General features: G+C 43.6%; 1 protein-coding gene across 2 annotated transcripts in view; it reads right to left on the reverse strand.

The window, feature by feature from the left end:
* The window catches only part of CDH8 (cadherin 8), a 248,532-nt gene extending 221,744 nt beyond the window's left edge, over positions 1-26,788 (reverse strand). For both annotated transcript variants that reach the window (XM_056862985.1, XM_056862986.1), the window contains exon 1: positions 26,346-26,788. In XM_056862985.1, the coding sequence (XP_056718963.1) occupies positions 26,346-26,597 (252 nt within the window). In that variant the 5' untranslated portion in view covers positions 26,598-26,788. The remainder of the gene's footprint in view (positions 1-26,345) is intronic.
* Positions 26,789-27,566: the final 778 nt, after the last annotated feature.

Genomic DNA, 27,566 nt, shown 5'->3' on the forward strand with positions numbered 1-27,566 from the left:
ACACATGTCCCTTCATTTATGTGCATAGGAAGGAACAATGCACAAATGGGAGTGAGGCTATTATTATCATTTATTAGTATTTAATTGTACCCCACCCTTTCCCAGCCTGAACCGGGAACTCATAGGTTGACTTTGTCTGCAAGTCCGTGGTGGAATCATGAATGTTATAATGTGTAGTTTGGCACTGATGTGTTACGCTGCTACCCCACCTTGGAGACAGCTCATCCCACTCGTCCCTTCTCCTTCCTACTGGAGCGTCGCAAGCTTAGTTTTCTTGCGCAATATCTTCCAGTACCCACTCCTCCTTGGCTTGTCATTCACCCTTGCTTTTTATTATGGCCTTCAACATCGGCCGCCCATCACCTGACATCCACCAACTTCCGGCCCATGCCCAATTCCCCTTTTCCTTCCACCCCGGCCTCCTACCTTTCCTAATAACAGCTGTGAGTGCTGCCCCGTCATCTGCCCTGGTTTCCAGCCATCTCCCCGTTTGTGTCATACTTCCCGTGGGATTCCCCTTCACCTGTTCCTCCCTTGCCTTCAGCTCGCTCTCCGTCTTCTCTCGGCATGCTATCCCTCTGCACCTCCCACCTTTCTGTACTTCATCTCTGTGCCCAGTGTTGGAGCCCTGGGGTGTTCCCTCGGTGTCGTCTGTTTCTCCCCCGTCTTTCCCCTGTTTCCCCTTTGACTCCCTGCATTCCGGTGCTACCTGACCCTCTCCCCCCTGAAGGTAAGTGCCTGGGGCAACACACTTCCTCTCCCCACAACAGAAACCATGTGAGGTAGGTGAGGCAGAGAGAGTTCTGAGAGAACGGTGACTGACCCAAGTTCACCCAGCAGGCTTCATGTGGAAAAGTGGGAAATCGAACCTGGGTTCTCGCTGCTGTAAACCACTACACCACACTGGCTTGCTTTGGAAGTGTTGGCATAGGATTAATGGATGTGCAAGGAATATCCCAAAACTGGGGTTATTATCAGGATTACAGCAAGCTATGGGAAGCACTACCAGCACACAGAAGAGATGCATAAATGCTGAATAGTGTTGTTGTTGAATGAATCAACCCCTAGATTCAAAGGAAAGAACAACTCCTAGATTCAGAGGAAAGAAGAACCCCTAGATTCAAAGGAAAGAAGTGTTGCAGATCTATGAGGGCCATTTTCACCCATCCATAGCAAATGCATGAAAAAGTCCCACACCATATTTTTAAAAGTCCTGTGAATCAGTCCTCATTTGCTGGGATTTCCACGTGCATGAAGGAGAGAACATGTGCACAGACCTCTTGTTCCACAGAGGGAATAAAACAGGCAATTCCCTGACTAAAAAGAGAGATGACAACCAAGCACAGTCTCCTGCTATGAAATGTCTGTATAAATAAAGTACTTTTTAATGTATAAACCTGGATCTGGGCTCTTTGTTTCATCAACTGGAAAGAGGAAGCTTTAGAAAAAAAATTGGCTGGAAGATGATTGCTGGAGGCAATCCGGCAAGCATACAGAATGAGCCCAATTGGCAAAGCTATCAGAAGGCTCCGCTACCGATTCCCAAGGGGATGAGCATGTTAACAAGCGGGGGCAATTCTGCTGATGTCCTGCGGGGGAAGGAAAGCGCTTTGGGGGCTCCGCAGCGGCTCCCCTGGTTAGTTCGGAGATGGCACCGACCGTTCTCCAAAGAAGTCATGTCGAATTCTGCCTTAGCTGCTTGCCCTTTTGCTGAGGAAGGACTCGGGAACGAAGGAAAGCGAGGAAGAATCCGGAGGAACTTCTCGCAGAGAAGGATGTTCTGAAACTCAACAGTTACCTTGGTGACAAGGCAAGCCTCAACCACACACCCCCCTTGTTCTCAGGCCTGGCGTTCTGTAAGCAGGAAGAGTTTCTGTGTACTTGAAAGGAGGGGAGGGGAAACAGGCTGCTGCTGCATCTTTCTCCTGGCCAAAGTTTTTCCTGCTTCATGAGCAGGCTAAGACACAAATAGCACACAACATGGAAGACACAGGACTGGATCCCCTGATGTGCAATTGCTAGAAGAAGAAGAGTTGATTTTTACAGGCCCATTTTCTCTACCTTTTAAAGAGAATCAAACCGGCTTACAATCTCCTTCCTTTCCTCTCCCCACAACAGACACCTTGTGATGTAGGTGAGGCTGAGAGAGTTCTGAGAGAACTGTGACTAGCCCTAGGTCACCCAGCTGTAGGGTTGCCAACTTCCAGGTACTAGCTGGAGATCTCCTGCTATTACAGCTGATCTCCAGCCGATAGAGATCAGTTCAACTGGGAAAAAATGGCCACTTTGGCAATTGGACTCTATGACATGGAAGTCCCTCTCCTCCCCAAACCTCACCCTAATCAGGCTCCGCCCCAAAAACCTCCCGCCAGTGGCAAAGGGGGACCTGGCAACCCTACCCAGCTGGCTTTATGTGGAACGGTAGGGAAACCAACCCGGCTCACCAGATTGGAGTCTGCTGCTCATGTGGAGGAGTGGGGAATCAAACCCGGTTCTCCAGATTAGAGTCTGCTTCTGTTAACCACTTCATCACGCTGGTTCCCAGTGGTTGCCAGAGGGAATCCGGCAAGTATACATCAGATTTATGGGGGCATGGGTATATTAGTGGGAGAGAGGACTGCTGCTGACACACCATCAGGAAGGTACCACACAAGACCCTAGAACTTTGGGTCAACCAAGGAAACAAAACAAATCAAAATAGTGCTATTTTATGCATTTCATGCCTGTTCATCTCAGTCCCATTTTACACTTCTAGATGATAACTTTTAAAGCTGTACACACACACACCTAAAAGCCCCCATATTATGAAGTGGTTCCAAAACTGCTACTGTTATGCTTTGACCTTGGGAATTACAGACATAGCTGGCTATTTGGCCTTAAGGGCTCTTGGGCACTGGCCATCCATCAGACATGATGTCAAATTGGGGTAGGCTGATGAACAAGCAAAGGTTTTTTTGTCTTTTGGTTTCATGTCACATAGAGCTGCTGTGCATTCACCCTTGCACACACACACACACACACACACACACACACACAGAGAGAGAGAGAGAGAGAGAGAGAGAGAGAGAGAGAGAGAATATGTTAGTTGTTGTTGCATTGGGTGCCCATGCAACTCACTAATGTAGAAAGAGTCAACAAAGCAAAATTATTTTGTTTGTGTGTCTGAAAACAACACAATGCCAGGTTAACTGACGAAGCTAAGCTTGGTTTCAGGGCCAAAAAACACAGTACTTTTTCACATAATATATCATTAGCTAATGGAATATATTCCATTGCCACAGAACGTTGTGATTCTCCACTAGCACAGATGGTTTCGCAAATGGAACTGCAGAGGAAGATAGGTCTATCAATGGCTATTATCCATGATAGTTAAAAATAGAACTTCCTGTGCTTACAGTCAGTATGCATCCAATTTCCAGAGAGGTAGGAGGTAGCTATCTTCACTGTGAACTTCCCTGTATGGCTAGCCCAGACTAGATGGGATTTCTTGTCTTACCTAGATGGGGCTCATGCTTCCTTCTCTGTGTCACATTGAAATGATTATCTATTGCACAAAGCAAGGAATTGTATTCCATCCAAGATTTCCAATATGCGGCTTAAAATTCCTTATCTGTATTGCAATCTGCTGAGGGGTTTGTAAGGGCATTTGGCTCAGCTGCTTGCTTGCCACAGAGGGATGGCTCTCAGAAGGACCTCTGATCCCTTCTGATGGGAAAAAAGCATTATTTTGGTCATAAAGGTCCAGCTCATTTCACTGATGATAAACCTGTTATTGGCTGAGCTAACCTGACCTCATAGAGATGCAAGACAGAAGGCCCAAGGCAAAGAGAAGGAGCCGAGGCCTCTGACAGAAAGGTTGAAAGGAGTAATTTAGAGGAATGAAACGGAGAGCGAGCCAGAGGAGGAGTCTGAGTAGGTAAAGGGAAATTGTTGGATTGGGATAAAGGCCTATTCATAGGGTCTAGGACAGTTGGCATGCTCATAAGAGGCAGGTGCCTGCTGTCGCAGCTGGGCCACACCCTCTGGCCTTAACTGAACCTCTGCTGATCAACTGTGAATCGGGTAGATACCTTTCTCCACCCCAAGGTGGTCTGTGATCAGATTTGGGGCCCACCACAACAACAATGAAACATAACAAAAGCACAAAAGACAACCAAACTAGATTTGTGGATAAATAAGAAATGGTTCAATTTCCCCAGTTCTCTTTTTTCCATTTTTTCCTCTGGGATTTTGCTATTACTGCATTCTGTTCCTCCAGTTCAGTGTAAGGACGAAAATTCTAAAATTGAATTTTATAACTGAATAATTATCACTGCGGGTCGCTTATATCACCAAAACTGCTATTATCATTGCACATATGTATATCAGTAATACAGAAAGTGGGATATAAATTGATTGAAAGGATTGGACTGGATCTAACCAGCTTCTCTGTGGTTGAAAAAGGAAGAAAGGGTCCCCTTTGACTACCCAAAAAGGTTCTTCTTGGAATTATGGAAATGACATGGACAAAAGATGTGTAGTTTGGAGACTGTAGTAAGGAGGAGAGTTGGGCAACATTGAGTGGAAATGCAGGCTGGATCCAATCCAGTGAATGCTGCTGGAAACTGCACGTGCAGAAATAGAAAAGAGATTTACTAATGCATCAGATTTACTAATGCAATAGCTACACTTTTAAAAAAAGGCGTGGTACATCAGAATGCAACAATCAAAAGAGGAATTTAGAGGATAAGAATCTTGGCACCATTTCTAATATAAGTTGAACAACCAGTAATGGCATTTGAGAAGCCATGTGGTCTGAGGCAGAGATGCCCTTCCACTCATAGAAGCAACCTTTTACTTGTGGGGAGCCACCTTCTATACATGGAAAGGCTCCTTTCAGTGGGAAGAAGAAAGGAAGAAGAAGCATTGGTTTTTATACCCCGCTTTTCTCTACTGAAAGGAGTCTCAAAGTGTCTTACAATCACCTTCCCTTTCCCTCCCCACAACAAACACCTTGTGAGGTAGGTGGGGCTGAGAGAGTTCAGAGAGAACAGTGACTGGCCCAAGGTCACCCAGCGGGCTTCATGTGCAGGAGTGGGAAAACAAATCCGGTTCACCAGTTTGGAGTCCACCGCTCCTAACCACTACACCATGCTGGTCCCATTGGATCCAACCCTAGGTATTTCCAATTTTTATTCCAGAATTTGAACATGACAGGATTATTCCCTTTTTTTGAAAAATACAAGTTACAATATTTTTGTGGAATTGCTAGCACTACAACAACAACGAACAGTTGAATTTTGTGTTTATCCATTTTGATTAAATAGACGTTGCATTTTTGTAACCAGCAATGGCTTGACTTTCACAGCTCAGCTTCACTGACCATTTCACATCTAAAGATTAAACAGAGTCGCCTCTCTTGGACCATTAAGTAGAGAGCAAGAGTCTGTTTTCAGATTGTGTCTACCAGGCGTATCGCATAATGCAATGTGGTATAGGAAATGTCATTTTCAGTACAAGGGGGAAAAGAAATATAAGATTTTAAGCTAAAAGTTTAAAGCAGCAGTCAAAGGATTCTCTCCCCCCCCCTTTCCTTGTTTCCACAGAAACAATGAATTGGTGCACTTCTCAGTGCTCGCCGGCTGCTAGGCCCAAGGGGTGTTGTGACCCATAACAAACGCACATACTGAGTATAACGTGTGTGTGTAATTGCCAAGTTATTGGAGGCAATTTTTCTCCCCTGCACTGACATGTGGACACATACCTTGTGATGTTTTTTTGTTTTTTTTTCCATCTGCCCACGCTGGATATACAATCCAGTTCACAAAACCATCTGCATCGCTAGAGCATGGGCATATGAACACATGAAGCTGCCTTATACTGAATCAGACCCTTGGTCCATCAAAGTCAGTATTGTCTACTCAGACCAGCAGCGGCTCTCCAGGGTCACAGGCAGAGGTCTTTCACATCACCTACTTGCCTAGTCCCTTTAACTGGAGATGCCGGGGATTAAACCTGAGACCTTCTGCATGTCAAGCAGATGCTCCACCACTGAGCCACAGCCCCTCCCCAGCTATCATGTCACATCTCAGCTTATCCAAAACAGCTATCTCGGATCAGTGCTCAGGGAGGGAGCATGCCTATGAATCTTGAATTTGTACGGGGGGGGGGGGAAATCCACTGGCATGCGACCCAGGAAGCTGAACACAACACTGCAGAAGCAGAGTGGTGAGAATTTCGGCCGCTCCAATTCGATGACTCTCTGTCCCTACAATCTTGACTGAAGCACTGAACCTCCCTTTCCTCTCTTTCTGCCCAGCTCAAGAGTGAACTATTATCGGTGTAACATTCCGAGTGATGCACCCTAGTGAAAGGAATCCATCCCACCTTTCTTTGTTTCCCAAAGGAAAATGCAAGCCAGTTACTAAACAGTGATATAAGCAATATAAAGGGTCTAAGACTGTGACCGCTATATTGCTGGGCATAGCGGGTTTTTTTTTTTTTTTTACTGCCAGTGAATAATTTGTTGTACACAAAGAGAGAGCCTATGCCACCAGAAGATCAGACAGGAGAATTCTGAGAAAACAAGAATTACATAGGTTTTATGGTGAGATACAAACAAGTATACTATTAACCAAAAATGTCACAAACTGGGAGGGGCCATGGCTCAGTGGTAGAGCATCAAGCAGAAGGTCCCAGGTTTGATCCCCGACATCTCCAGTTAAAGGGTCTAGGCAAGTAGGTGATTAAAAGACCTCTGCCTGAGACCCTGGAGAGCTGCAGCTGGTCTGAGCAGACAATACTGACTTCGATGGACCAAGGGTCTGATTCAGTATAAGGCAGCTTCATATGTTCATGTGTTTGAACAGCATAGACCTTGGAACTTGTTTTGCTTATTTACTCATGAATTTGGAAATTGGAGTGACCCGTCAGCATTAACTATGTTCTAACAGAGATGGCAAACAAGGCTCAGCAGCATAAGCAGACTGATGGTTGCATACGTGACTCTGTATAAAGGTCACTATGGTCAGCCAATTTTTAATGGCTACGATATGGTGCACCCAGGCTTGCATCTTAGGCCTATTTTCCTATTCTCCCCCACACCATCACAGCCAGTGGGATACTGTTATTGTTGCACTACTGAAATAACTCAGAACTGCATGTTCCAATGGCTGCTAGAGAACAACAGGCTCACTTTCCAACCATGTATGGATGTAGCATTACTGTCTCTCCTTCCCTCTAATATATATAATGGCTGGCCCTCAACACAGTCTGAGACGGGAATGGCAGAAGACAATGCGTTGGACGACAGTCATTCATTACGGCCATAGAGCAGCGTTATAAAGAATCTATTAACAAAAATATTTTCAGAAAATCAATGCATAAAAAGCACACAAATAGCAGCTGTATTTCGCTAGTTAGGCAGGGTGAGGGCAGGAGTCTTGTCCACTCTACCTCTCCTTCTTGGGCAGGTGCACCAGTAGGGTTGCCAGTTCCGGATTGGGAAATACCAGGAGATTTTGGGGGTGCAGTCTGAGGAGGGTAGGCTTTGGGGAGGGGAAGGGCTTCACTGTGGTATAATGCCATGCAGTCCCCCCCTCTATAATTAATGGTTCTTTCGTTCACTAATTCATCTAAGAGCTTGATCCTGTCCACATTTCTTTGTAAATCCCCTACATTTAATAGGATTTACTCTCAGATGAGCATGCTGGATTGTAGCCCGAGGCTGGAATTATTAACACTGCTTCCATCCAAATGAGCTCCATGAAAATCAACGGAGCTGGTGTCCAAATAATTGAATTTTGGTCAGTTCGCAGGGCTGGCGAGAAGTGAACTGGCCCCTAGTTTTATGCAACAGATAAGGATCAGAGGGGGGCAGAGAAAATAAAAGTGGTCTTTAAGCCATTCGATCTCAAGCAGTTTGGCTTTGAGTCAACACTCAAAGCAATAAATAATGAGAATAAAGGTCTGCAATTCTATACCCAGCTATTTCCTCCTCCAGCTAATGCCTTGAGGGATGAACTTTACATTGTCTGCATTTTAAAGAGATACTATCTTGGCATTTCTCTCCACCCCCCTTTCTTCTTCGACTGTGCCCTTATTGAAAATGGTTATGGTTTAATGAGTTTCTTCTAGGATGCATCTCCTTAAATATCAAATTAAAAATGAAAGGCAATTCTTACTCTGAAGGAGGGGAGTCCTTAAAAGCACTTTTAGAAATGTAAATTCATCTAAAATAGGTTGTGTTCCTCCCTTGCTGCAACCACTGAAGTTTCTTGCTTATGAGACCTGTTCTTAGAATCAAATAAGACGAAGGGAAGTGACTTATGGTGACCACGTAGGGTTTTCAAGGTAAGAGATGTTCAGAAGGGTTTTGCCATTGCCTGCCTCCACGTGGGCTGAGAGAGTTCTGAGAGAACTGCGAGTGGCCCAAGGTCACCAGCACAATTCATGTGGAGGAGTGGGGAATCGAATCCGGTTGTCTAGATTTGACTCTGGCACTCTTAACCACTACTCGACACCGGCTCTCTCGATGAAGTTACATTTCTACTGGATGGAATTTTAGATGAATTTACATTTCTACTGAACTTGGGGCAAAAAAGATATTGTGCCAATTCAAACATTATGCAGCAGGTGTGTCCTCTATGTTCACTGCTGTGAAATGTGAAAGTAATGTCACATGTCTCCCAACACTTGGGACATGCAGTGGACATGTACGGGGGACACATTAGTTCGTGTTTACTTATGTGTCATTGTTATCTCTCCTGCAAAGAAAATACAGCTCCCAATCACTGATTCGTTTGCACAGAATGCTATTTATGCATACTTTGCCATAGCATTCCATATCTTTTGCTCTTTAAAGTCCCCCCACACACACACACACACATTACTGATTCACACACATGCATGGTGAACTATTAGTATCTTTTATTTCCAGGAAGAACTCATCAGGTCTCTTGGATGGTACTGTAACCACAAGCTTCACTAACAACCAAGCTCCTGTGAAAAGTCTTGCTTGGCTGGAACTAGATTCCCCATAAAAGAAACTCAGAGGTGAACAGGAAGAGTCATATATATTCTAGGAGCTGATAAAATATCAGTGTGAACAGAAATAAAAAACAGACTAGGCATATGCAGATGATGGGTGGGAATTTTCAGATGGTCATGATTCTGAACTCTTCCCATTCACTTCTAAGGGACAAAGTAAAAAAAAAAGGCTGTAATATGCAAGACTGTTGGGAAGCTGCAGCCACTAAGAAACTGGTATCATCAGTAACAGGGAGTTATTTTATCCCTTACTTTCCCCAGTGGTATCCCCAAATATCTCCCATTACTTTTCTCCACATAATTGAAAAGCTTCCATTTATTCCTATTGGAATTCTTAAATTGTTCTGACATGTTAAATTCTGCTTTTCTTCTAAGGAGTTCATACATCATTTTTATCTCCTCCATTTTATACTCTCAACTATCCCTGCGAACTGGATTAGGCTGATATAGTGATTGGCCCAAAAGACACCCAGTGAGCTTCATGGCCGAGTGTGGATTTGAACTCGGCTCTTCCCCAAGCCTAGACAAATACTCAAACTGCTGCACCACACTGGCTTTACTTGAACATATACTGATGAGGTGAAAGCTGGCCATCTCTCCTTGACGCATAGGACTACTTCTCACTGGAGTGGCAAGCTTGTACCTGAACTATGCCACTTCTGACCGCAGGTAAGCACTTACATGATCGAACTTTTTACCTTACACACACACACACACACACACACACACAAAGAACCATAGATGTAATTAGGGAGAAGCCTTCCAGCAAGGCCTCTCCTGTCCAAAACTGTAAAATACAGATTCTCCTTTTTACCCACTTCTCCTAACAGCCACCACAATGATGGACATTTTGCTAGTTAATAATATATAACAGAGAAAGCAGAAACGTGTGTTCCAATAGCAATGTTAAATTTGGTAGCAGTTCAGCTCTGAACTGCTTTATGGTACACATTTTAGGCTATAAATAGTAAAGAATGGCGTTAGAGCATATAGGGAGGAGAATACTGTGTGTGTTATATAGCATACATAATGTGGGCCTCTCTCGCTCTCTCTGTATATGTGTGTATATCCATACATCTATATACATATCTGTGTATATCAATACATCTATATATTCATTCCCGCAATGTTGGTAATCAACATCAAGATTTATAAAGGATCACACAAATAAATGCACATTCCCAATAAGGGCAGTTTTTTTAAAAAAAATATATAGTGCACTTCTCTTTCTATGATTTTGAAACTAGATAGGCATAACATGAATGAAACTACGTATGTTCCTTTTTAGCCCATTTCCTTGGGCGAGGGAGGTGTATGCACTGGACCTAAATTTCAGCGTGTACTATAAGATTACGACATATAACAGGCACTTACAAAATATTGATGACATAGTGGACAGAATCCATCCTTCAGTGACCATTTTCAGGTTTTTGTCCAGTACTAAACTTGACAGACAGACTTCACCACAGCATTTGAAAGGACCAGGCCACCCAGTCTAGCCAACCAATGTAGAAAATCCAAACTTAGAACATTCCTGTGAGGTGGCTATCTACGGCAGGGGTCCCCAGTGTGGCACCCATGGGTACCATGACGCTCACTGACACCTTACCTGGTGCCCACCAAGTATTTTTAGAAAGTGGAAAGGGTCAGGTGGGGCTTTACGCAGGAGGGATCTTCACAAAGATCAATACTGTAGGACTGTAGGTTAGTTGTGTACATGCAAGAAAACGTTTTAAATAATATATTCATTTAAAAGGCATCCTGTTAATCAGAGCTTCTGCTGGAAATGTTGAAGGGTCAACATTATGCATGACCTCACTTGCTAACGTTTTGTGGTTGGCTCCGCCTTCTGTGGCAGCTATTTTGCAGTTGGTCCTGTCTCTTTGCGCCCATCACCTTGTGCCAAAAGTTTCCACAAGCTCAAAAAGCTTGAGGACCCCTAGTCTAGTAGTTAGTCCTCAGTTCTTAAAACCATACTGGTGCCGCTGCCCTAGTTGCTGCAGTCATTAGCCACGGGAAAGAATCACAGTTCTAGAAGTTACAGTTTTAGAAATTCCTCTTGCTTTGCCAGTATGACGGGTGAGAGTCAAGCAACACACTGATTTCCATGCTCGGAGTGGCATTGGGAGTAACAATAGATACCGGAGAAACACACAACAGAAAAAGCATCAATCTGTTTGTCAGCACAGCTCCTTTGAGTCTGGGGCTTCCTGTTGAATTATTCAGTATTGATTCAAGGTATGAAAAACAAAAAAAAGGCTTTTGTCATTTTCAAACCCCCTTGTATTTACTTTTGCTGTTTTCGTCTGGCATCCCAAACCATAAACTGTAACTGTACGGCATAAACTAAATATGCTCGATTGTTTGTTTTTTACTCAGAAAATGACTGCCTATTAAATTGGGTCCAACACCATTTAACACATTGCCAATTATGCACATTCTACATTTACCTTGGGCTCCATAATGCCAGCAAATGAGAACCGCAATAACACGCCTCCACATTTTATTGCCGTGTGTGCCCTCGCCGCACGCCTTTGCTTTATTTCATCGGAGTCTTTGTGCATTCGGCTGTTGTCTCCAATGGAAAGCACAGTGACATTTGATACGGTGCAGACGGCTTTGCACATCTGCCACTGAGCTGCAAATGCATACGGAGGACACTCCAAACATATAGCAGCTGTACATCAAGGAAATGTTCTATCTAAGTCCACAAGGGAAAAACAACCGAGAGGCACATTGTTCCACGGCCAAAAGAGGTTCCCAGTATTTGCCAAGTTCACTGTCATCATAGACTTTCTTGGTGGGGAAAAAGATAATACCTGTTTATTTGCTCATATATGTGGCTGAAATCCATAACTCTGTTTATGGATTGCACTGTTAAACCCATTGCACTGTTAAAATATATATAATTCTAAACACAGTTACACTCTTCTAAATCCATTGAAGGCAATGGGCTTACAAGGGTGTTAAGTCCTTCAATTTCACTGCTAGTTGATTTTGGTGATTTATATAAAATAATCAGGGGTATCTTTGCTATGTATGTATAATATATGTATGTACATATTGTGTGTGTAAAGTGCTATCACGTCACACTCAACTTACTGAGACCCCCATACAGTTTTCAAGGCAAATGATCAAGCAGAGGTGAACACACATACACATGAACACATTAAGCTGCCTTATACTTATACTTGGTCCATCGAAGTCAGTATTATCTACTCAGACTGGCAGCGGCTCTCCAAGGTCTCAGGCAGAGGTCTTTCACATCACCTACTTGCCTAGTCCCTTTAACTGGAGATGCCGGGGATTGAACCTGGGACCTTCTGCATGCCAAGCAGAGGCTCTACTACTGAGCCATGGCCCTTCCCCATGGTGGTTTGCCACTCCCTTCCTCTGCAAAGTCTTCCTTGGTGGTCTCCCACCTAAGTTCAGATCCAGCTTAGCTTCCAAGATCTGACTGTACTATACCATTCCATTTTCTATGCATGTATAATGTATAATGTTTATGTTGAAAGTCCAAAATTTAATGAATGTCAACATTCACATTAATGCCAATCCCACAGGACTTTTTTAAAATTTCAAGTATATATCTAATTTCCAGTTTTTTAATATATCCAAATTCAGATGAATACATTAAAGGGACTGTCAGTGTTCATCAGGCAATTTCTGAGGTTCATAATATGCAAGAGCATTATATTATCAACATTCACATGAGAAAATCAGTCTCTGTAGTGTACGGTATATGCTTTATGGTGAAACCAGTTCATTGGAAAAAAGAAGACAGAAAGAAGGAAAAAAACCCTCCCTCTAGGATTAAATTGAGTCATACAGATTAATAGTTTCGTACACAGTTTTGGGGCTGAAAGAGACAGTAGCTCATGAATAAAATCAGGAAGGTCATTATTCAGCTATTAATTTCATACTGTTTGGCACATTCTTGACTTGGAGTCCAGTGACAGTTTTCAAGGACCAAGTCAGCATGAGTTTGTTATTTCAGGAGCGCTTGGTCATGTGAATACCTCTGACTTACACACTGACTGAGATTTCACTGAAATTTGGAAAAGCTTCCAAATGTAGTCTGATTCATACGGAGGTGGCTGCTGGAAACGCAACTCTATGGAGGCAGTTCCATGTGGCTAACCATTTGGGCAATTAGCTCTCCTCCCACAGCATTTGCCATTTCGAGCATGTTGTGATTGTGACCATGCAACTCAGAGAGTTGAAACCATCTGATCCACACATGCGAAGCCACACGTTTGCACATGCAAATCAATGTACCATGTGCAGGGGAAGAAATGTTGCATTCAGTAGCCAACGTCGGTCAGCCACCCAAAACAAATCCTCTCCTAAGTACTTGATAAACCTCCTAAGATTTCTGCAAAGCTTCTGAGATGTCCACCATCCATACATATTATTTACAAGTGCCCGCTTTCTAATTGTTAATGGTGGTGTTGATTTCAGTCACTTCCAGTCTGCCTTGTTTGCAGACTCAAGGTGGACTCATAGGGTTGCCAACCTCCAGGTAGTAGCTGGAGATCTGCTATTACAACTGATCTCCAGCTGATAGAGATCAGTTCACCTGGAGAAAATAGCCACTTTGGCAATTGGACTCTATGGCATCAAAGTCCCTCCCCTCCCCAAGCCCCGCCCTTCCCAGGCTCCACCCCAAAAACTGGTGACAAAGAGGGACCTGGCAACCCTATGGACTCATGTTTCATCATGGGAACAAGTGATTATTTTTAAACACCTTTTCCCAGGTAGACTATTCTGCAGTGCAGCTTTCTGGGTCCCTTTATAGCTCAAGGCTATCCCGTATTATAGCTCCACTGTTATACAAAAGAGAAAAGTGGCTGGACTGAATGAGTTAAGGCACTGAACATTTTCAAAAGGCCTGCTTTGAGGCATCCGTTGCTCAAATTTCAGTCTGCTCTTCTCGTTTCGCGTGTCATTGTGTTTCAGGGAATGGTGATTGAAAGCTGCTCATGTGCAGGTTTTCAACAGGTTCAGTATTTGAAATGCAATGTGTTTATAGGGGGGGGGAGGATTATGAGATGCTAACTGCCTTTTGTGAGGTGCTGCTGAATGCCCTTGGCATCCAATTTAAGTGCATGTTCTGTAGTAAGTGTAGCTTTCCAGATAGCTAACAGGGGCCTTAAAACAGACATCAAAAATGGAATCCTGTGTTATTTGTGCTGATTTGAATGTTTATTGGCATGTGTATACACGGTGCCCTGTATGTCCCTACACAATAAACCCTGAATTCCCTGAATTTACAAACAAGACGACAGATTTCTTGGTCTGTCAATGATACAACTGGACAGAGACACATTTTCAACATCTGAACTGCTAATTATTTTAGCAGTATAAGGCACTCATTATAGATTTTAATCTTTACATGTTGTTCACTTCTAATTTTATATTGGTCATCAATTAGCCAAGTTGTATGGATGCCCATACGCTTGAAAGCCTCTCAGGTTCTACATTCCAAGACAAGAAACAAAACCACAAAGTTACTGGGCAAGAACCAGGTTGGTTTTTTTTCCTGCTGGAAGAAGTTTCCCCTTTGACCTCCCCAAAAGGTTATGCTGAGGATCATGGTACCTGTGTGGACAAAAGCCACGTGGGATGAAGGCTGTAATAAGGAAGGGAATCCGGTAAGATTCAAAGAAAAAGCTGGCTGGACCCAATCCATTGAATACCAGGTAGGTCACCATAAATGGCTTGCAGGCTGCATTTATGTACTAATGGGTCAAAAACTGTACAGGGCTGATCTTGTTTGTGTGTAAAGTGCCTTCAAGTTGCAGCCGACTTATGGTGACCCCTTTTGGGGTTTTCATGGCAAGAGACTAACAGAGGTGGTTTGCCAGTGCCTTCCTCTGCACAGCAACCCTGGACTTCCTTGGTGGTCTCCCATCCAAATACTAACCAGGGGTGACCCTGCTTAGCTTCTGAGATCTGACGACAGGCCTGATCTTACAAAAGCATTATTTCCAATGTAACGGATATAGAATATTCAAGTGAAACTCATTCATATGGAGAGCCAGCATGGTATTGTGGTTAAGAGCAGTGGTTTGGAGCAGTGGCCTCTGATCTGGAGAACCAGGTTTGATTGCTCACTCCTTCACATGAGCGGCAGATGCCAATCTGGTGAACCAGGTTGGTTTCCCCACTCCTACAAATGAAGCCAGCTGGGTGACCTTGGGCTAGTCACAGCTCTCTTAGAGCTCTCTTGGTCCCACCTTCCTCACAAGGTGTCTGTTGTGGGGAGGGGAAGGGAAAGTGATTGTAAGCCAGTTTGATTCTCCCTTAAGTGGTAGAGAAAGTCGGCATATAAAAACCAACTCTTCTTCATCATCATCTGCAGCGACATTCTCAGCATTCCTATGGCTTCCCATGTTTCTTTTGGAATGTGTCCTTGAAATGTACCATCTGGGTGGAGCTTAAATGGCACAGAGAAGAAGCATCTACTTCTACTGACCAGAGAAAAAGCTTCTACTGATATGTAAGGAGTCAGTGACATGGTAGATATGGTATGACTTGTAACACGGCAGAACCATATCACTGGCTCCACCATGTGGTTTCTGCATGCACGTGTTCTCAAATCTATGAGAAACATCTCCCATACCATTGTGGGCACATGTGAATCAACCCTAATATACTTAGAGGTACTGATCACCTGAAATTAGAATACGTAAGTGATTAAAAAAAACAACTATGCACACAGCTACTGACTTGCATGTAGTAGCATCCATCGAACCTAACCTCCTCTTAAGTTCTCTATCGCTAACTGCCTCAAAAGGGCTTTTCCACATGTTGCAGGGCAACAAACCTAGATTTGCATTTAAGCATATGTTTGACAGGAGGCGGCAGCTGATTCTTGATCTGTGTACCTGCCTGATGCAAGACATTAAGGCCTAGTCCACACGTGCAAATGCATTTGCTTGATGCCCTAGGTCTTGGTTTGGATCCAGTAGAAAAGCCGCCAGAACAAGTTGGGGCTAGGGGATCGTTTCCCGTTTGTCTCTCAGACTACTGGGGTGGGGTATGGCTCAGCAGTAAATCATCTGCTTAGCAAACTGAAGGTCCCATGTTCAGTCCACAGCATCTCCACTTGGAAGGATGAGGTGGTAGATGTGAAAGACCTCCACCTCAGACCCTGGAGAGCCCCTGCAAGTCACAGTTGACAATACTGACCTTGATGGATCAAAGATCTGATTCAGTATAAGGCAACTTCATGAGAAATTCATGTGTACTCTTCTTTTAAAAAAATATTCAGCCCCTCCTGATCCTCACAAACTAAAGTCACCACAAAAAAGGGGATTACAGCGAGTAGTGGGGGAATATAGCATCCCTCACTCTTCCATCACTGCAAGTTGCCAGTGGAAGAGTAAGCAATTTCTCCCACCTCCTTTTCTTCGCTGTACCCCCACCTGCCCACCCACACATGTGTGGTGCATTTCGTTCATGACCATCAGACAGGATTTTCAGGACTGGAATCAGGCTGCCAAGAGGAGAAGGAAAACAGCGAAAAATCTACTCTGCTAATTACTTCTACAGACTTTTCTGCTGGATCCAACCCCTTGATTCCTACATGTCAGACCACTGACCAGTGAATCTGTAAACTGACTCCTCTGAGTAGCACTGTACATGAGGTTATATGTAAATCCTGCCCTGTGATATTGGAGATGTGATGGCCCGTTCCCACACACAAGTCTCCGTTTGCTGCTGCAGCCACGCACATTTTCGTGTACTGGCTCCAAGCGATTAGAAAGCACGAACTGAGAATTCAAGCGCTGTCCCCGCCTGCATTAACCTGGCTTCAGGCATACCTCGCCGCTTTCTTTTCCACAAGAGGGGTTTCTCTGCGTGTACGTTAGCTGAACTCCACTTCTAAAGAAATAGCTGGGCAGTTTTGTAAGACTGATAAAGGGAAGGCATGCAGACAATAAGTCCAAGAGCATTATCAATGCAGGAACATTTCCAACACTCCATTCCTTGGAAGCAAGTTTTATTTTCTTCCATCTGTTCCGGAGAGTGCTGAAACTGTAAAGAGGTCCTAGCAAATAAAAAAAGAAAAGAGAAGAACTGCAGCAACATAGGGGAGCGAGTGCTGCGCAAAAAATACTTCTTGAAAATGGATATGTCTGTCAGGCTTATCTTGTCATTTTCTTCCCCTTTGTGTTTACTAATACATCTGAATAATTATGGTAATTAAAGGAAGACAGAATGCTTTAACGATGCCATAATGCACAGTGGCTGGCGATTTAACGTGTTGGGGAAGAAGCGTTTGCAGCATTCTCGCACACTATCCCTTCTCGTCGGGCTAAGGGAATGGGCACACGCGTATGGTGTGTAAGATCGCACATCTATCTGAGAGGGCTGCGGGAAAAGGAGGAAGCCAGGAGATAGGTTGCTGGGCAGCCTGAACTCAAAACTGGCTTTCCCATTCGGCTCAAGGGCTTGATGCCCGATCGCCTCCATGGTTGCCTATCAGGGGCAATAGAGACGATAGATCACCTGTTTCTATTCTGTGATGAATGGATCGCATCATTGCCAGCCATTACCTGGTATCTGCAACAACAACTAGAATAGTGCTGTACAAATGACTTGTCAATACAAAGAAACAGCACAAGCTCTTAACTTATAAAAGTATAAAACTATATTCTGGAATGTTAATACACAATCAACACACTTCGCAAGAGAAACAAGCCTGTACCATGGACATACGAAATAAGGGCAAACAAATACTTATTGAACAGCTAAATACACAAATTCCAACACCGAGAGTAATGGGTGATGAAAAAGTTCATTCCCAAAGTTGGTAAGCAATCGGCAGTGGAGCTGAGTTAGTCATGCGCAGTAGGAAGACTAAGGGAGTGGAATCGCTGGAAGTTGGTCATGCGCAGTGGAAGAACTGAAAGTTGAGTAACTGGAAACAATGATCATGCGCAATAGAAGTCATATGGAGCAGGAACCACCCATCATTCAAAGTAAATAACAAAATAATAGCTGTAGAATATTCAGCTTGTTCTGTTTCTTTGTATTACCTGGTATTCGGCAACCCTAATCTAGATCAAGATTAAGATAAGAACTGATAATGCCCTAAACAGGCTGCTACTGGAGCTGATGCAGCAGACTGGCTAAAGGAGTCATCCTGAACAGATTTACACCCTCTTGGAGTCAATGGGCTTTGAAGGGCTTAACTCTGCTTAGGACTGCTGTGAAAGAGGCTGAACTATGATCCAGGAGTTTGCTGCTTCGTATCTTGTCCCAGCAGCAAATCACCAGGAAGCCATATGGAAGGCACTCTTTCTCAATATCTGCAATAAAAGGATATGAATACTGGCCTACTTCAAAGGGTTGTTGTAAGGATTGCAAGAATCCATGGAAGCACTTTCGGCACTGAAAATTCTGCACAAATATCGAAGAATTGTTATTAGGTCCTGTCTCTGAACTCCAATAATCTTCTCAAACTAGGATTAGAAATCTGAAGAGGGGGGTTTCCTTTTCTTTCTGCTCCCCTTTTATTCCCTCTCTCTCTTTAATTATGTTACTCTGTGCATCCTAGAGGGATGAGAGTCCTCATTGGATCACTGGGGAGGAAGCCTATTCTTCCGGTTTAACTTTACAAAGGAATGTTGTTCTGCATATTGGGGCAGACCCTCAGATATGCAGAAACCCAAACACGGTCCATGAGTGACCCAATTCCACCATCTTGCTTGGAAGCATTTGAGTTTGCCACTAGACGGAGTAGCAACATTTGCGTCAGAAATGCATTAGCAATCCATAAGCTATTTTGAGATGGCCCTGCTGACTAACGGTATTTGACTATTCAAATATGGCAAAGCATCCTGGCATGCTCATTTCCCAATCAGCTTCCAGAAGAATGCGACATGTCATGGAGGAAAAACAAAACGCAAAAATAAGCGGAACCGCTTCGGAGACTGAAAGGTCTAAAAATAGCGAGCAAGGTTACAGCAAACAGGCACTGTGTAATGCTGACCTCACTTTGATAATATTAGACTACAAAGCAAAACTGTGTGCCAATAACATTATATCGCATGGCAGTTACAGCAGGTCGACCTAAAAATATCAGTAGAAATCACAGCAGCTATGCCCATAGAAAATACACAGGTAATCTATATATGCAAACAGTGTGATATATTCTAATGTGCTTCACAATATAAATAGCAAAATATACATACAAATACAATATTATTCTGGTACAATATATGATTTCCCTTTAGTACATCAATCTTGCCAAATGATACATAAGTATCGACATAATGAAGGGAAGGGACATTTCAAAAATTCAGATGCTGATGAAATCCAGCTCTGATGAGTCCAACTCTCATTGGTAAAGGTGCTCAAAAAGAGCCTCACTGGAATGTGGTTTTCATCATACCAGGATAGTCTAGATAGCCACCAAGTCCACGAGTCCCGGTAATCACCTGTTTCGTAATTTCTTCTTCAAGACCAACAAATATATTGTATGTGGCTAATCATATATTGGACAGTGCATTAGCTGGTTTCCAAATAAATTCTCAACTCGTATGTTTGACCTAAAAATATAGCTTTCTTTCTTTGCATTTTGCTGTACATGACGCACTTGCCATTACTTCTTCAGTCAGCTGTGTCTTTGCAAAGTCAGAGAGAAGTGGGAATCGGGGTTGCCAGCTCCATGTTGGAGTCCAATTTTCAAAGTGGCCATTTTCTCCAGGGGAACTGATCTCTATTGGCTGGAGATCAGTTGTAATAGTGGGAGATCTCCAGCTACCACCTGGAAGTTGGTAACCCTAATCTAAGAGCACCCCTAAACTATGTACTTGCTCCTTCAAGGGAATTGCCACTCCATCCAGGATGGGTTATGCCTTAAATCCCAGGGTCAAATTTTGGGTGGAGCCTGAGGAGTGCCGTGACTTCAATGCCATAGAGTCCAATTGCCAAAGCAGCTATTTTCTCCAGGTGAACTGATCTCTATTGGCTGGAGATCAGTTGTAATAGCAGGAGATCTCCAGCTAGTACCTGGAGGTTGGCAACCCTACCAGCAAGCAGCAGTGCTTGGTTTAGCAGATCCTAATTTTGCAATGGTAGCAGCCTGAATAGCCCAGACATGAACGAGCTCATGAGAGCTTGGAAGCTAAGCATGGTTGGCCATGTTTAGTACTTAGATGGGGGTCCACCCAGGAAGATCTGAGTTGCTAGGCAGAAGAAGGCAATGGCAAAAAACTGAGGATACTTCCAATGCTAATACTGAAGATACTGAGGATGCCTTCCAAATTGTGTGCCAAAGATTGTCAGGTGGCTGCATGGCTCATCCAGTTTTGAATGCCAAAACCTCTCCTTGACATCAAAAACTATGGACACTTCAGCTGTGGCAGGTCTGATAAGTACTCATTCACAGGCCACTGTCTTTTTGAAGAAGAAGAAGAAGAAGAAGAAGAAGAAGAACAGCAACAGCAGCAACAACAACAACAAAAGTTGGTTTTTATATGCCAACTTTCTCTACCGCTTAAGGAAGAATGAAACCGGTTTACAATCACCTTCCCTTCTCTTCCCCTCCCCATAACAGTCACCCTGTGAGGTAGGTGGCTCTAGTGTCTTCTTTGAATGCTCTGTTGAGTGGTTTTTAGTCAATCAGTATTTTCAGCTTTCTTGAAGCCTTCTTTCTTGAAGGATCAGACTGCTGATTTGGACAGTGCTTGCTTCAGCTGATAATCTTTTTGTTTCCCTTCCAGGTTTACCAATTCTTCATTGGATCCAACACACTTAAAATGTGATATTGTGTTTGGAGCCAGCGTGGTGTAGTGGTTAAGGGCGGTGGTTTGGAATGGTGGACTCTGATCTGGAGAACCGGGTTTGATTCCCCACTCCTCTATATGAGTGGTGGATGCTAATCTGGTGAACTGGATTTGTTTCCCTGCTCCTCCACAGGAAGCCATTTGGGTGACCTTGGACTAGTCACACTCTCTGAGTCCCACCTACCTCACAGGGTGTCTACTGTGGGCAGGGGAAAGGAAGGTGATTGTAAGCAGATTTGACTCTTCCTTAAGTGGTAGAGAAGGTCAGCATATAAAAACCAACTCTTCTTCTTCTTCCCAATTGTACCAAGTTTTAACTTCAGTTTTCCATTGAAAAGTTGAAAAAATGCCCTGAAAAAAATGTTTCAAGTTCACAGTTGTCTTGTTATACATTGCTAACACTTGGTCATATTTTCTGTTCTAAGTATATTCAAGGCCATGGCAAGCAGCTTCACAATTCACCTGGTCCCACTCCATTTCTAAAAAAAAAACACTTGGGGAGTGTCCAGAAAGGTGCTGGCGGGCACCATGACATCCATGGTCATCATGATGGAGACCCCTTATTTCAATCAATCCACCCTGTATTAGACATATGAGTGACAAGCACTGTATACATACCACACAATTGCATATAAATATGCATGTACAATGCAAACCAATCTATGAAACCGATGAAAAGTGTAGAAATGAAACCACAGGTGCAACTATAAAGCGATCTAAAAAGAAACAATGTAGCAAATATTTCCTCGTCTCTAATCCTCCCATAGAACAAGAAGAGAGTGACATCAAGGCCCCCTTTGCAACTAACTATAATCATGGGTATCCAGTAACATGGTTTCGCTTAATTATTAACTCTGGAGCTGGCAAACAGATCACTAACGTCTAACAGCCATTACGGATCCTTCTTCTCTTTATAAACTGCAATTTCAGTTTTCAGAAGGACGTTGACAACCAAAGTCATCTACCATTTTCAATCTTTCTTTTGTTAAATATATGCACTGTCGCTCTTGGCTGTTCTTTTATAGAAGCCCTATTTTCTACAAAAGTGTTAGCTATGTAGTAGCAGTAATTTATTGCCAATGGCCAAAGGCAATTACAATCCGAGATAAAACTGAACATACATAAAAGGCAGACGTTGATAGGAAATAACAATAAAAACAAGTGAGATAAAAATTGATTAAGAAAAAGAGAGGTGAAATTTCCTAGCACCCCCTTCCCCAAGCAACAGAAACAACAACAAGAAACACACAAAGCAAGGTAGGCCTGGAAAACAGCTCTAGCTTGAGGTTGTTTTTTTTGGGGGGGGGTGTTGTTTTTGTTTTTTGGGATAGTGCCCAGTCCATGCAATAGGGTTGCCAAGACCTTCTTTGCCACTGGCAGGTTTTGGGGGTGGAGCCTGAGTAGGGTTGCCAGGTCCCTCTTCACCACCGGCAGGAGGATTTTGGAGTGGAGCCCGAGGAGGACGGGGTTTGAGGAGGGGAGGGACTTCAATGCCATAGAGTCCAATTGCCAAAGAGGCCATTTTCTCCAGGGGAACTGATCTCTATCGGCTGGAGATCTGTTGTAATAGCAAAAGATCTCCAGCCGCTACCTGGAGGTTGGTAACCCTACCATGCAATGATACCATTAGTTATGATATAATGCTAAGTTAAGCATTCTTAGATAGGGTTGCCAGCTCCGGGTTGGGAAATACCTGGAGATTTTTGGGGCAGAGCCTGAGAAGGGAGGGGTTTGGGGAGGGGAGGGACTTCAATGCCATAGAGTCCAATTGCCAACGTGGCCATTTTCTCCAGGTGACTTGATCTCTATTGGCTATCAGTTGGATATTGGATATCAGTTCTAATAGCAGGAGATCTCCAGCTAGTACCTGGCGATTGGCAACCCTACTCTTAGACTGCAATCCTGTGGTGTACTTCCTTAGGAGAAAAGTCCACTGAACTCTGTATAATTTACATCTGAGTAAGCAAGCTTAGGCCCTGACCTAGATGGCCCAGGCTAGCCTGACGTCATCAGATTTCAGACGCTAAGGTAGGGTTGGCCCTGGTTAGTACTTGGATGGGAGAACAGTGAGGTGTACCAGGGTCTCTCTTAAGAGGAAGGCAATGGCAAACCACCTCTGTTAGGCTCTTGCCTTGAAAGTGATGTTTTCCCAACTAAAGCCTTGTTCACAAAACATTTCTTGTGCCCAAAATAACAATTTCGGTGACAAACACAACAAAACTATAGTATATTCACCACAGCCTCACTATGGATTATATAGTCCAAGATATGCCATCTGTGCAGTTGCTTTGTTTGTGTCTGATCAACGACCCTGTTTGCCCTGGTTGTGATGGAGAGGAAAGGGTGATTCTCAGTGGATGAAGATGCTGAAAGTCTGATACAGTGTTTGTGCTACTCAGACTGTTTCCTATTGTGGCTGGAAAGACTTTTGATGGCATAAGTGGTTTGTGGTTATTCTGGAATATGATTGACAATAGAGTGAAGTGTTCCACCTAACTCTTTAGCAATTTTACTCTATCTTTTTCTCTGTCCTTGGATTCTATGGGAACAGAACAATCTGTCTCTGTATCACTATCAATTAAAAATAGAAGTGGTTTTCCCCCCTCCAGGAAGATCTTTTTGAATCAGATCTCAGTTTATCTAGTCATTGTAAAAGGTGCTGCCTTTTAAATGTACCCAAAGATCATTCCATCTCAACAACAAGTTCAATAGCATTTCTTACCTAGTCTTCTTGCCCATTTCCCTCCATCTTTGTTCCAGCTACAGTTGCTTCTGAAATACTCCTCTCTGAATCTCTCCCCAGCTTGCAGAGACCAGAATCATTCAGTTGTTTCCCAAGTAAAATAAACCCATGAGGAACCCCCTCTCCCTTAGGGTTGTCAACCTCCAGGTACTAGCTGGAGATCTCCTGCTGCTACAACTGATCTGCAGCTGATAGAGATCAGTTCACCTGGAGAAAATGGCAGCTTTGGCAATTGGACTCTCTGGCAGGGATGGGGTACCTTTTTTCTGACAAGGGCTATTTGGATATTTGTAACATCATCCGCGGGCCATACAAAAATTATCAACTTAAAAATTAGCCTGCTACATTTGGTCAAACATTTAGCCAAGAGGCATGACCGGAGACGGCTCTGACTGTCTGCCACATAGAATGACTCGCTTTGAGCTCTGCCATCCCCAGCTGGGCCCAAGAGATTCAGGCAGGGCAGCAAACATAAGACGGAGTGAGCAACAAGCCGCTCGGTGCTTGTAGGTGAAGGAGCCCAGTCCAGCAATGCCCCGATCCGGCACTTTCCGGCCCTACGCATCTTTTGCAGGACTTAGAGGGGAAAGAACCAGAAGGGAGAGGGGGTACCAACCAAGCCCCAAGCAGAGATCTGCCAGGACCCACGAAGGGCCAGACCAAATGATTTCGCAAGCCTTATGCAGCCCCTGAGCCTGATGTTCCCCACCCCTGCTCTATGGCATTGAAGTCTCTCCCCTTCCCCAAACCCCTCCCTCCTCAGGCTCCGCCCCCAAAATCTCCTGTTGGTGGCGAAGAGGTACATGGCAACCCTACTCTCTCTTGGTTTTGTATATCTACCTGGTAATTTTGGCATTTAATACATAACTTCTGCTACAGTTATCCATTCGTTCAGCCATATGCATTTTTCTACCTCTTTATATACACACATACTTCAATAAAAACTCTTGTGGAGGGAATCCTATCTTGATGGGATTAAGTTCAATCAAGTTTATTTTTGTGCAGTGTTTTATCAATGAGTAGTAATGTACATGCACAATAAAACTTTAACTTATTTATTTTTTATCGCTTCACTTATACTTCACGTTTCTCTGGGGACCCAAAGTGGTTTATATCATTCCCTTCTCCCCGTTTTATTCTCACAATGACCCTATGAGGCAGGTTCGGCTGAGAGTGTGTCACAAGTCCAACGTCACTCAGCAACCTTCCATGGCAGACAAGGGATTCAAACTGTTTCTCTCCCAGATCCTACTCCAACACTTAATTCACATGATAAATATCTTGAGACAACCATATGTACAATCTCAGCAAAGTTACTTAAAAACAAACAAACAGGTTTTATCAATGTGCTCATGGTGTTTGGTAACACAGAGAGGGGGAAAGATGCAAAGGAACTGAAAGCTAGGGCAAGCTGCTCATGATTTAATTCTAGGTGTTCTCCTAGTTAAACAAGAATTAAGGAGGAGTGAAATGCATCAGAGAAAGATATTCTGAACAAAGAAAGGAATGGAACATACAAAATCTGCTGATCAGTAGCTTCATGTCAGGATTTATTACTTATTTAATTCATTTATACCCTGCTTTTCCCTCCAATGGGGACCCGAAGAGGCTTACATCGTTCTCCTCTCCCCTACTTTATCCTCACAACAACCCTGTGAGGGAAGTTAGGCTGCAAGAGTGTGACTGGTCACTCAGAAAGCTTCCGTGGCATGAATGGGGACTCAGCCCTGGGTCTCCCAGCTCCTAGTCTGACACCCGTAACTATTACATATTGGCTCATATTGGCTCACATAAAACACAGAAAATATTGTTTCAGTATTTCTGGGATTTGGATATTGGGATCACCAACAAAAATATATATACGTATTTTCAGATTTAGATTTCGGGAAGGGCCCAAATATCAGTATTCAGGGGTAGCTGGATCTCCTGATACCGTTTCAGGATTCGGTTTTGGATTTTTTCAGGATTCTGGGATTAGTTGGGTTTCATTATTCCCTATGGAGGATTTTTTCAGGAGGGCTGGAGTGGTGTTTTTCAACCAAGTGCCACCAAAATTGCCGAAGACCTAGTACTGCTTGTCCATTAAAGACTCCCTCTGTTTCACACAAATTGGACATTCTAAGGGCCCCTGAGGAAGGTTGCCCCCTTAGCCATTGTACTTGACTCCACTGTTTCCTAAGGGGGGAGATTCGAAGAAGCCAGTAGCCAAAGTGCAACAACCGGCCAAAAGCCTCCAAATACAAACAGAACTAACAAGCCCGACAGAACCATTGTCAAACCAGAGAATCCCAACAAAGCCACAGTCCAATGTGGCAAGCCCAAGACTGCCTATCTTTGATTACAGTTTCTACTAATTGGCAGGGAAGGAGAGCTTACCACCTCCCGAGGAACCGCCTGTTCCACTGAGGAACCGCTCTGTTAGAAAATTCTTCCTAATGTCTAGACGGAAACTTGTTTGATTTTATTTCAACCTGTTGGTTCTGGTCCGACCTTCTGGGGCAACAGAAAATGACTCGGCCCCACCCTCTATATGACAGCCCTTCAAGTACTTGAAGATGGTTATCATATCACCTCTCAGTCTTCTGTTCAGGCTATACATACCTAGCTCCTTCCTGCAAACAGTTACTCTGACCTGGGTACATGCCTTAAACCTTCCACAGTGAATGCAATGCGGCCGCAATTTGTCAGTGCATTCATAGAAGTAGGCTATCCATGATGCAAATAAATTAACATGTATTATCCATTTCAAACAAGAAATAAGACTTTTGACTCACCCGACCAACTAATATAGGTTCTGGTCCAGAAAATTCTTCCAAGACGAACATTTGATTCCATACCCAGCCCCTCTTTGAACGGTTCAACACTTTTTGCTCTTCATTTATTTCATTTAGTCCTCCACTGGATCCACTTGGTAATACTTGTGAATCATTCGTTGGAGCCATGTACATGGATGGGAATACAGTAATCCATAATATTACTAATGGAGCCCATGTATCCATAAGCATTTCTGTTAGTCTTTCTGGCATCGTTCCACACACTAAGCAAATCACTGCCGACAATGAAACAATTATTTTGCTTTATTCCAGATCGTAGTCATCCGATTCATCATGCAGCAAAGAAGATTTTCTTATAGCTCCTCCATGAGTCTAGAGCACAGTAAACATAAATAGAGCTAGTTTAGCTGGTAGAAACAAACTCCCGTTGGGCTTTGTTGTTCTCAAAGATTCCTTAAAAAAAAAGAAAAAAGAAAAATAGTTAGTGATAAAATAATTGGACCAGTGTGTTTTCTACTCAACAGATTCTTATTTGATTTTAACATTAGGGAGGGAGGGGGGGGAACCCCAAGAGCTAAAGTTTAATATGTAGTTATTTATTAATAATCGTGACTGCTCATTCACTAGATCGGGGTTCCCAATGTGTAGGGTTGCCAGGTCCCTCTTTGCCACCAGCAGGAGATTTCGGGGGCAGAGCCTGAGGAGAGTGGGGTTTGGAGAGGGACTTCAATGCCATAGAGTCCAATTGCCCAAGTGGTCATTTTCTTCAGATGAACTGATCTCTATGGGCTGGAGATCTCCAGCTAGTACCTGGAGGTTGGCAACCCTACCAATGTGGTGCCTTTTCCTGGTGCCTGCCAAGTGTTTTTAGAAAGTGGGGAGGGTCAGGTAGGGCTTTTGCCCAGCAGGGCTTCTGTTCTGATTGGCCACTGAAAATTTGATTGGTTGTGCAGATTTTTTAAAATGTTACTTTGGCAGCAGCTGTAACAACAGCGCAAAGATATTCATTGTAAAACTGCGGAGAAACTACAGCAGCCATTTGGTGGCTGGCTCTGCCTCCTGCGACAGCCATTTCAGGGCAGCCATTTGGTGGCTGCACCCATCACCCTGGGTCAGAATTCCAAAGGTGCTGATGGGCTCTAAAAGGTTGGAGACCCCTGCATTAGATAGTCAAAAAAGGCTTCCTATTTAATTCTGTAATCCACTGTCCTACAGGTTCAA

Source organism: Euleptes europaea, chromosome 17 (genome assembly GCF_029931775.1).
Source record: "Euleptes europaea isolate rEulEur1 chromosome 17, rEulEur1.hap1, whole genome shotgun sequence".
NCBI classification, from domain to species: Eukaryota; Metazoa; Chordata; class Lepidosauria; order Squamata; family Sphaerodactylidae; genus Euleptes; species Euleptes europaea.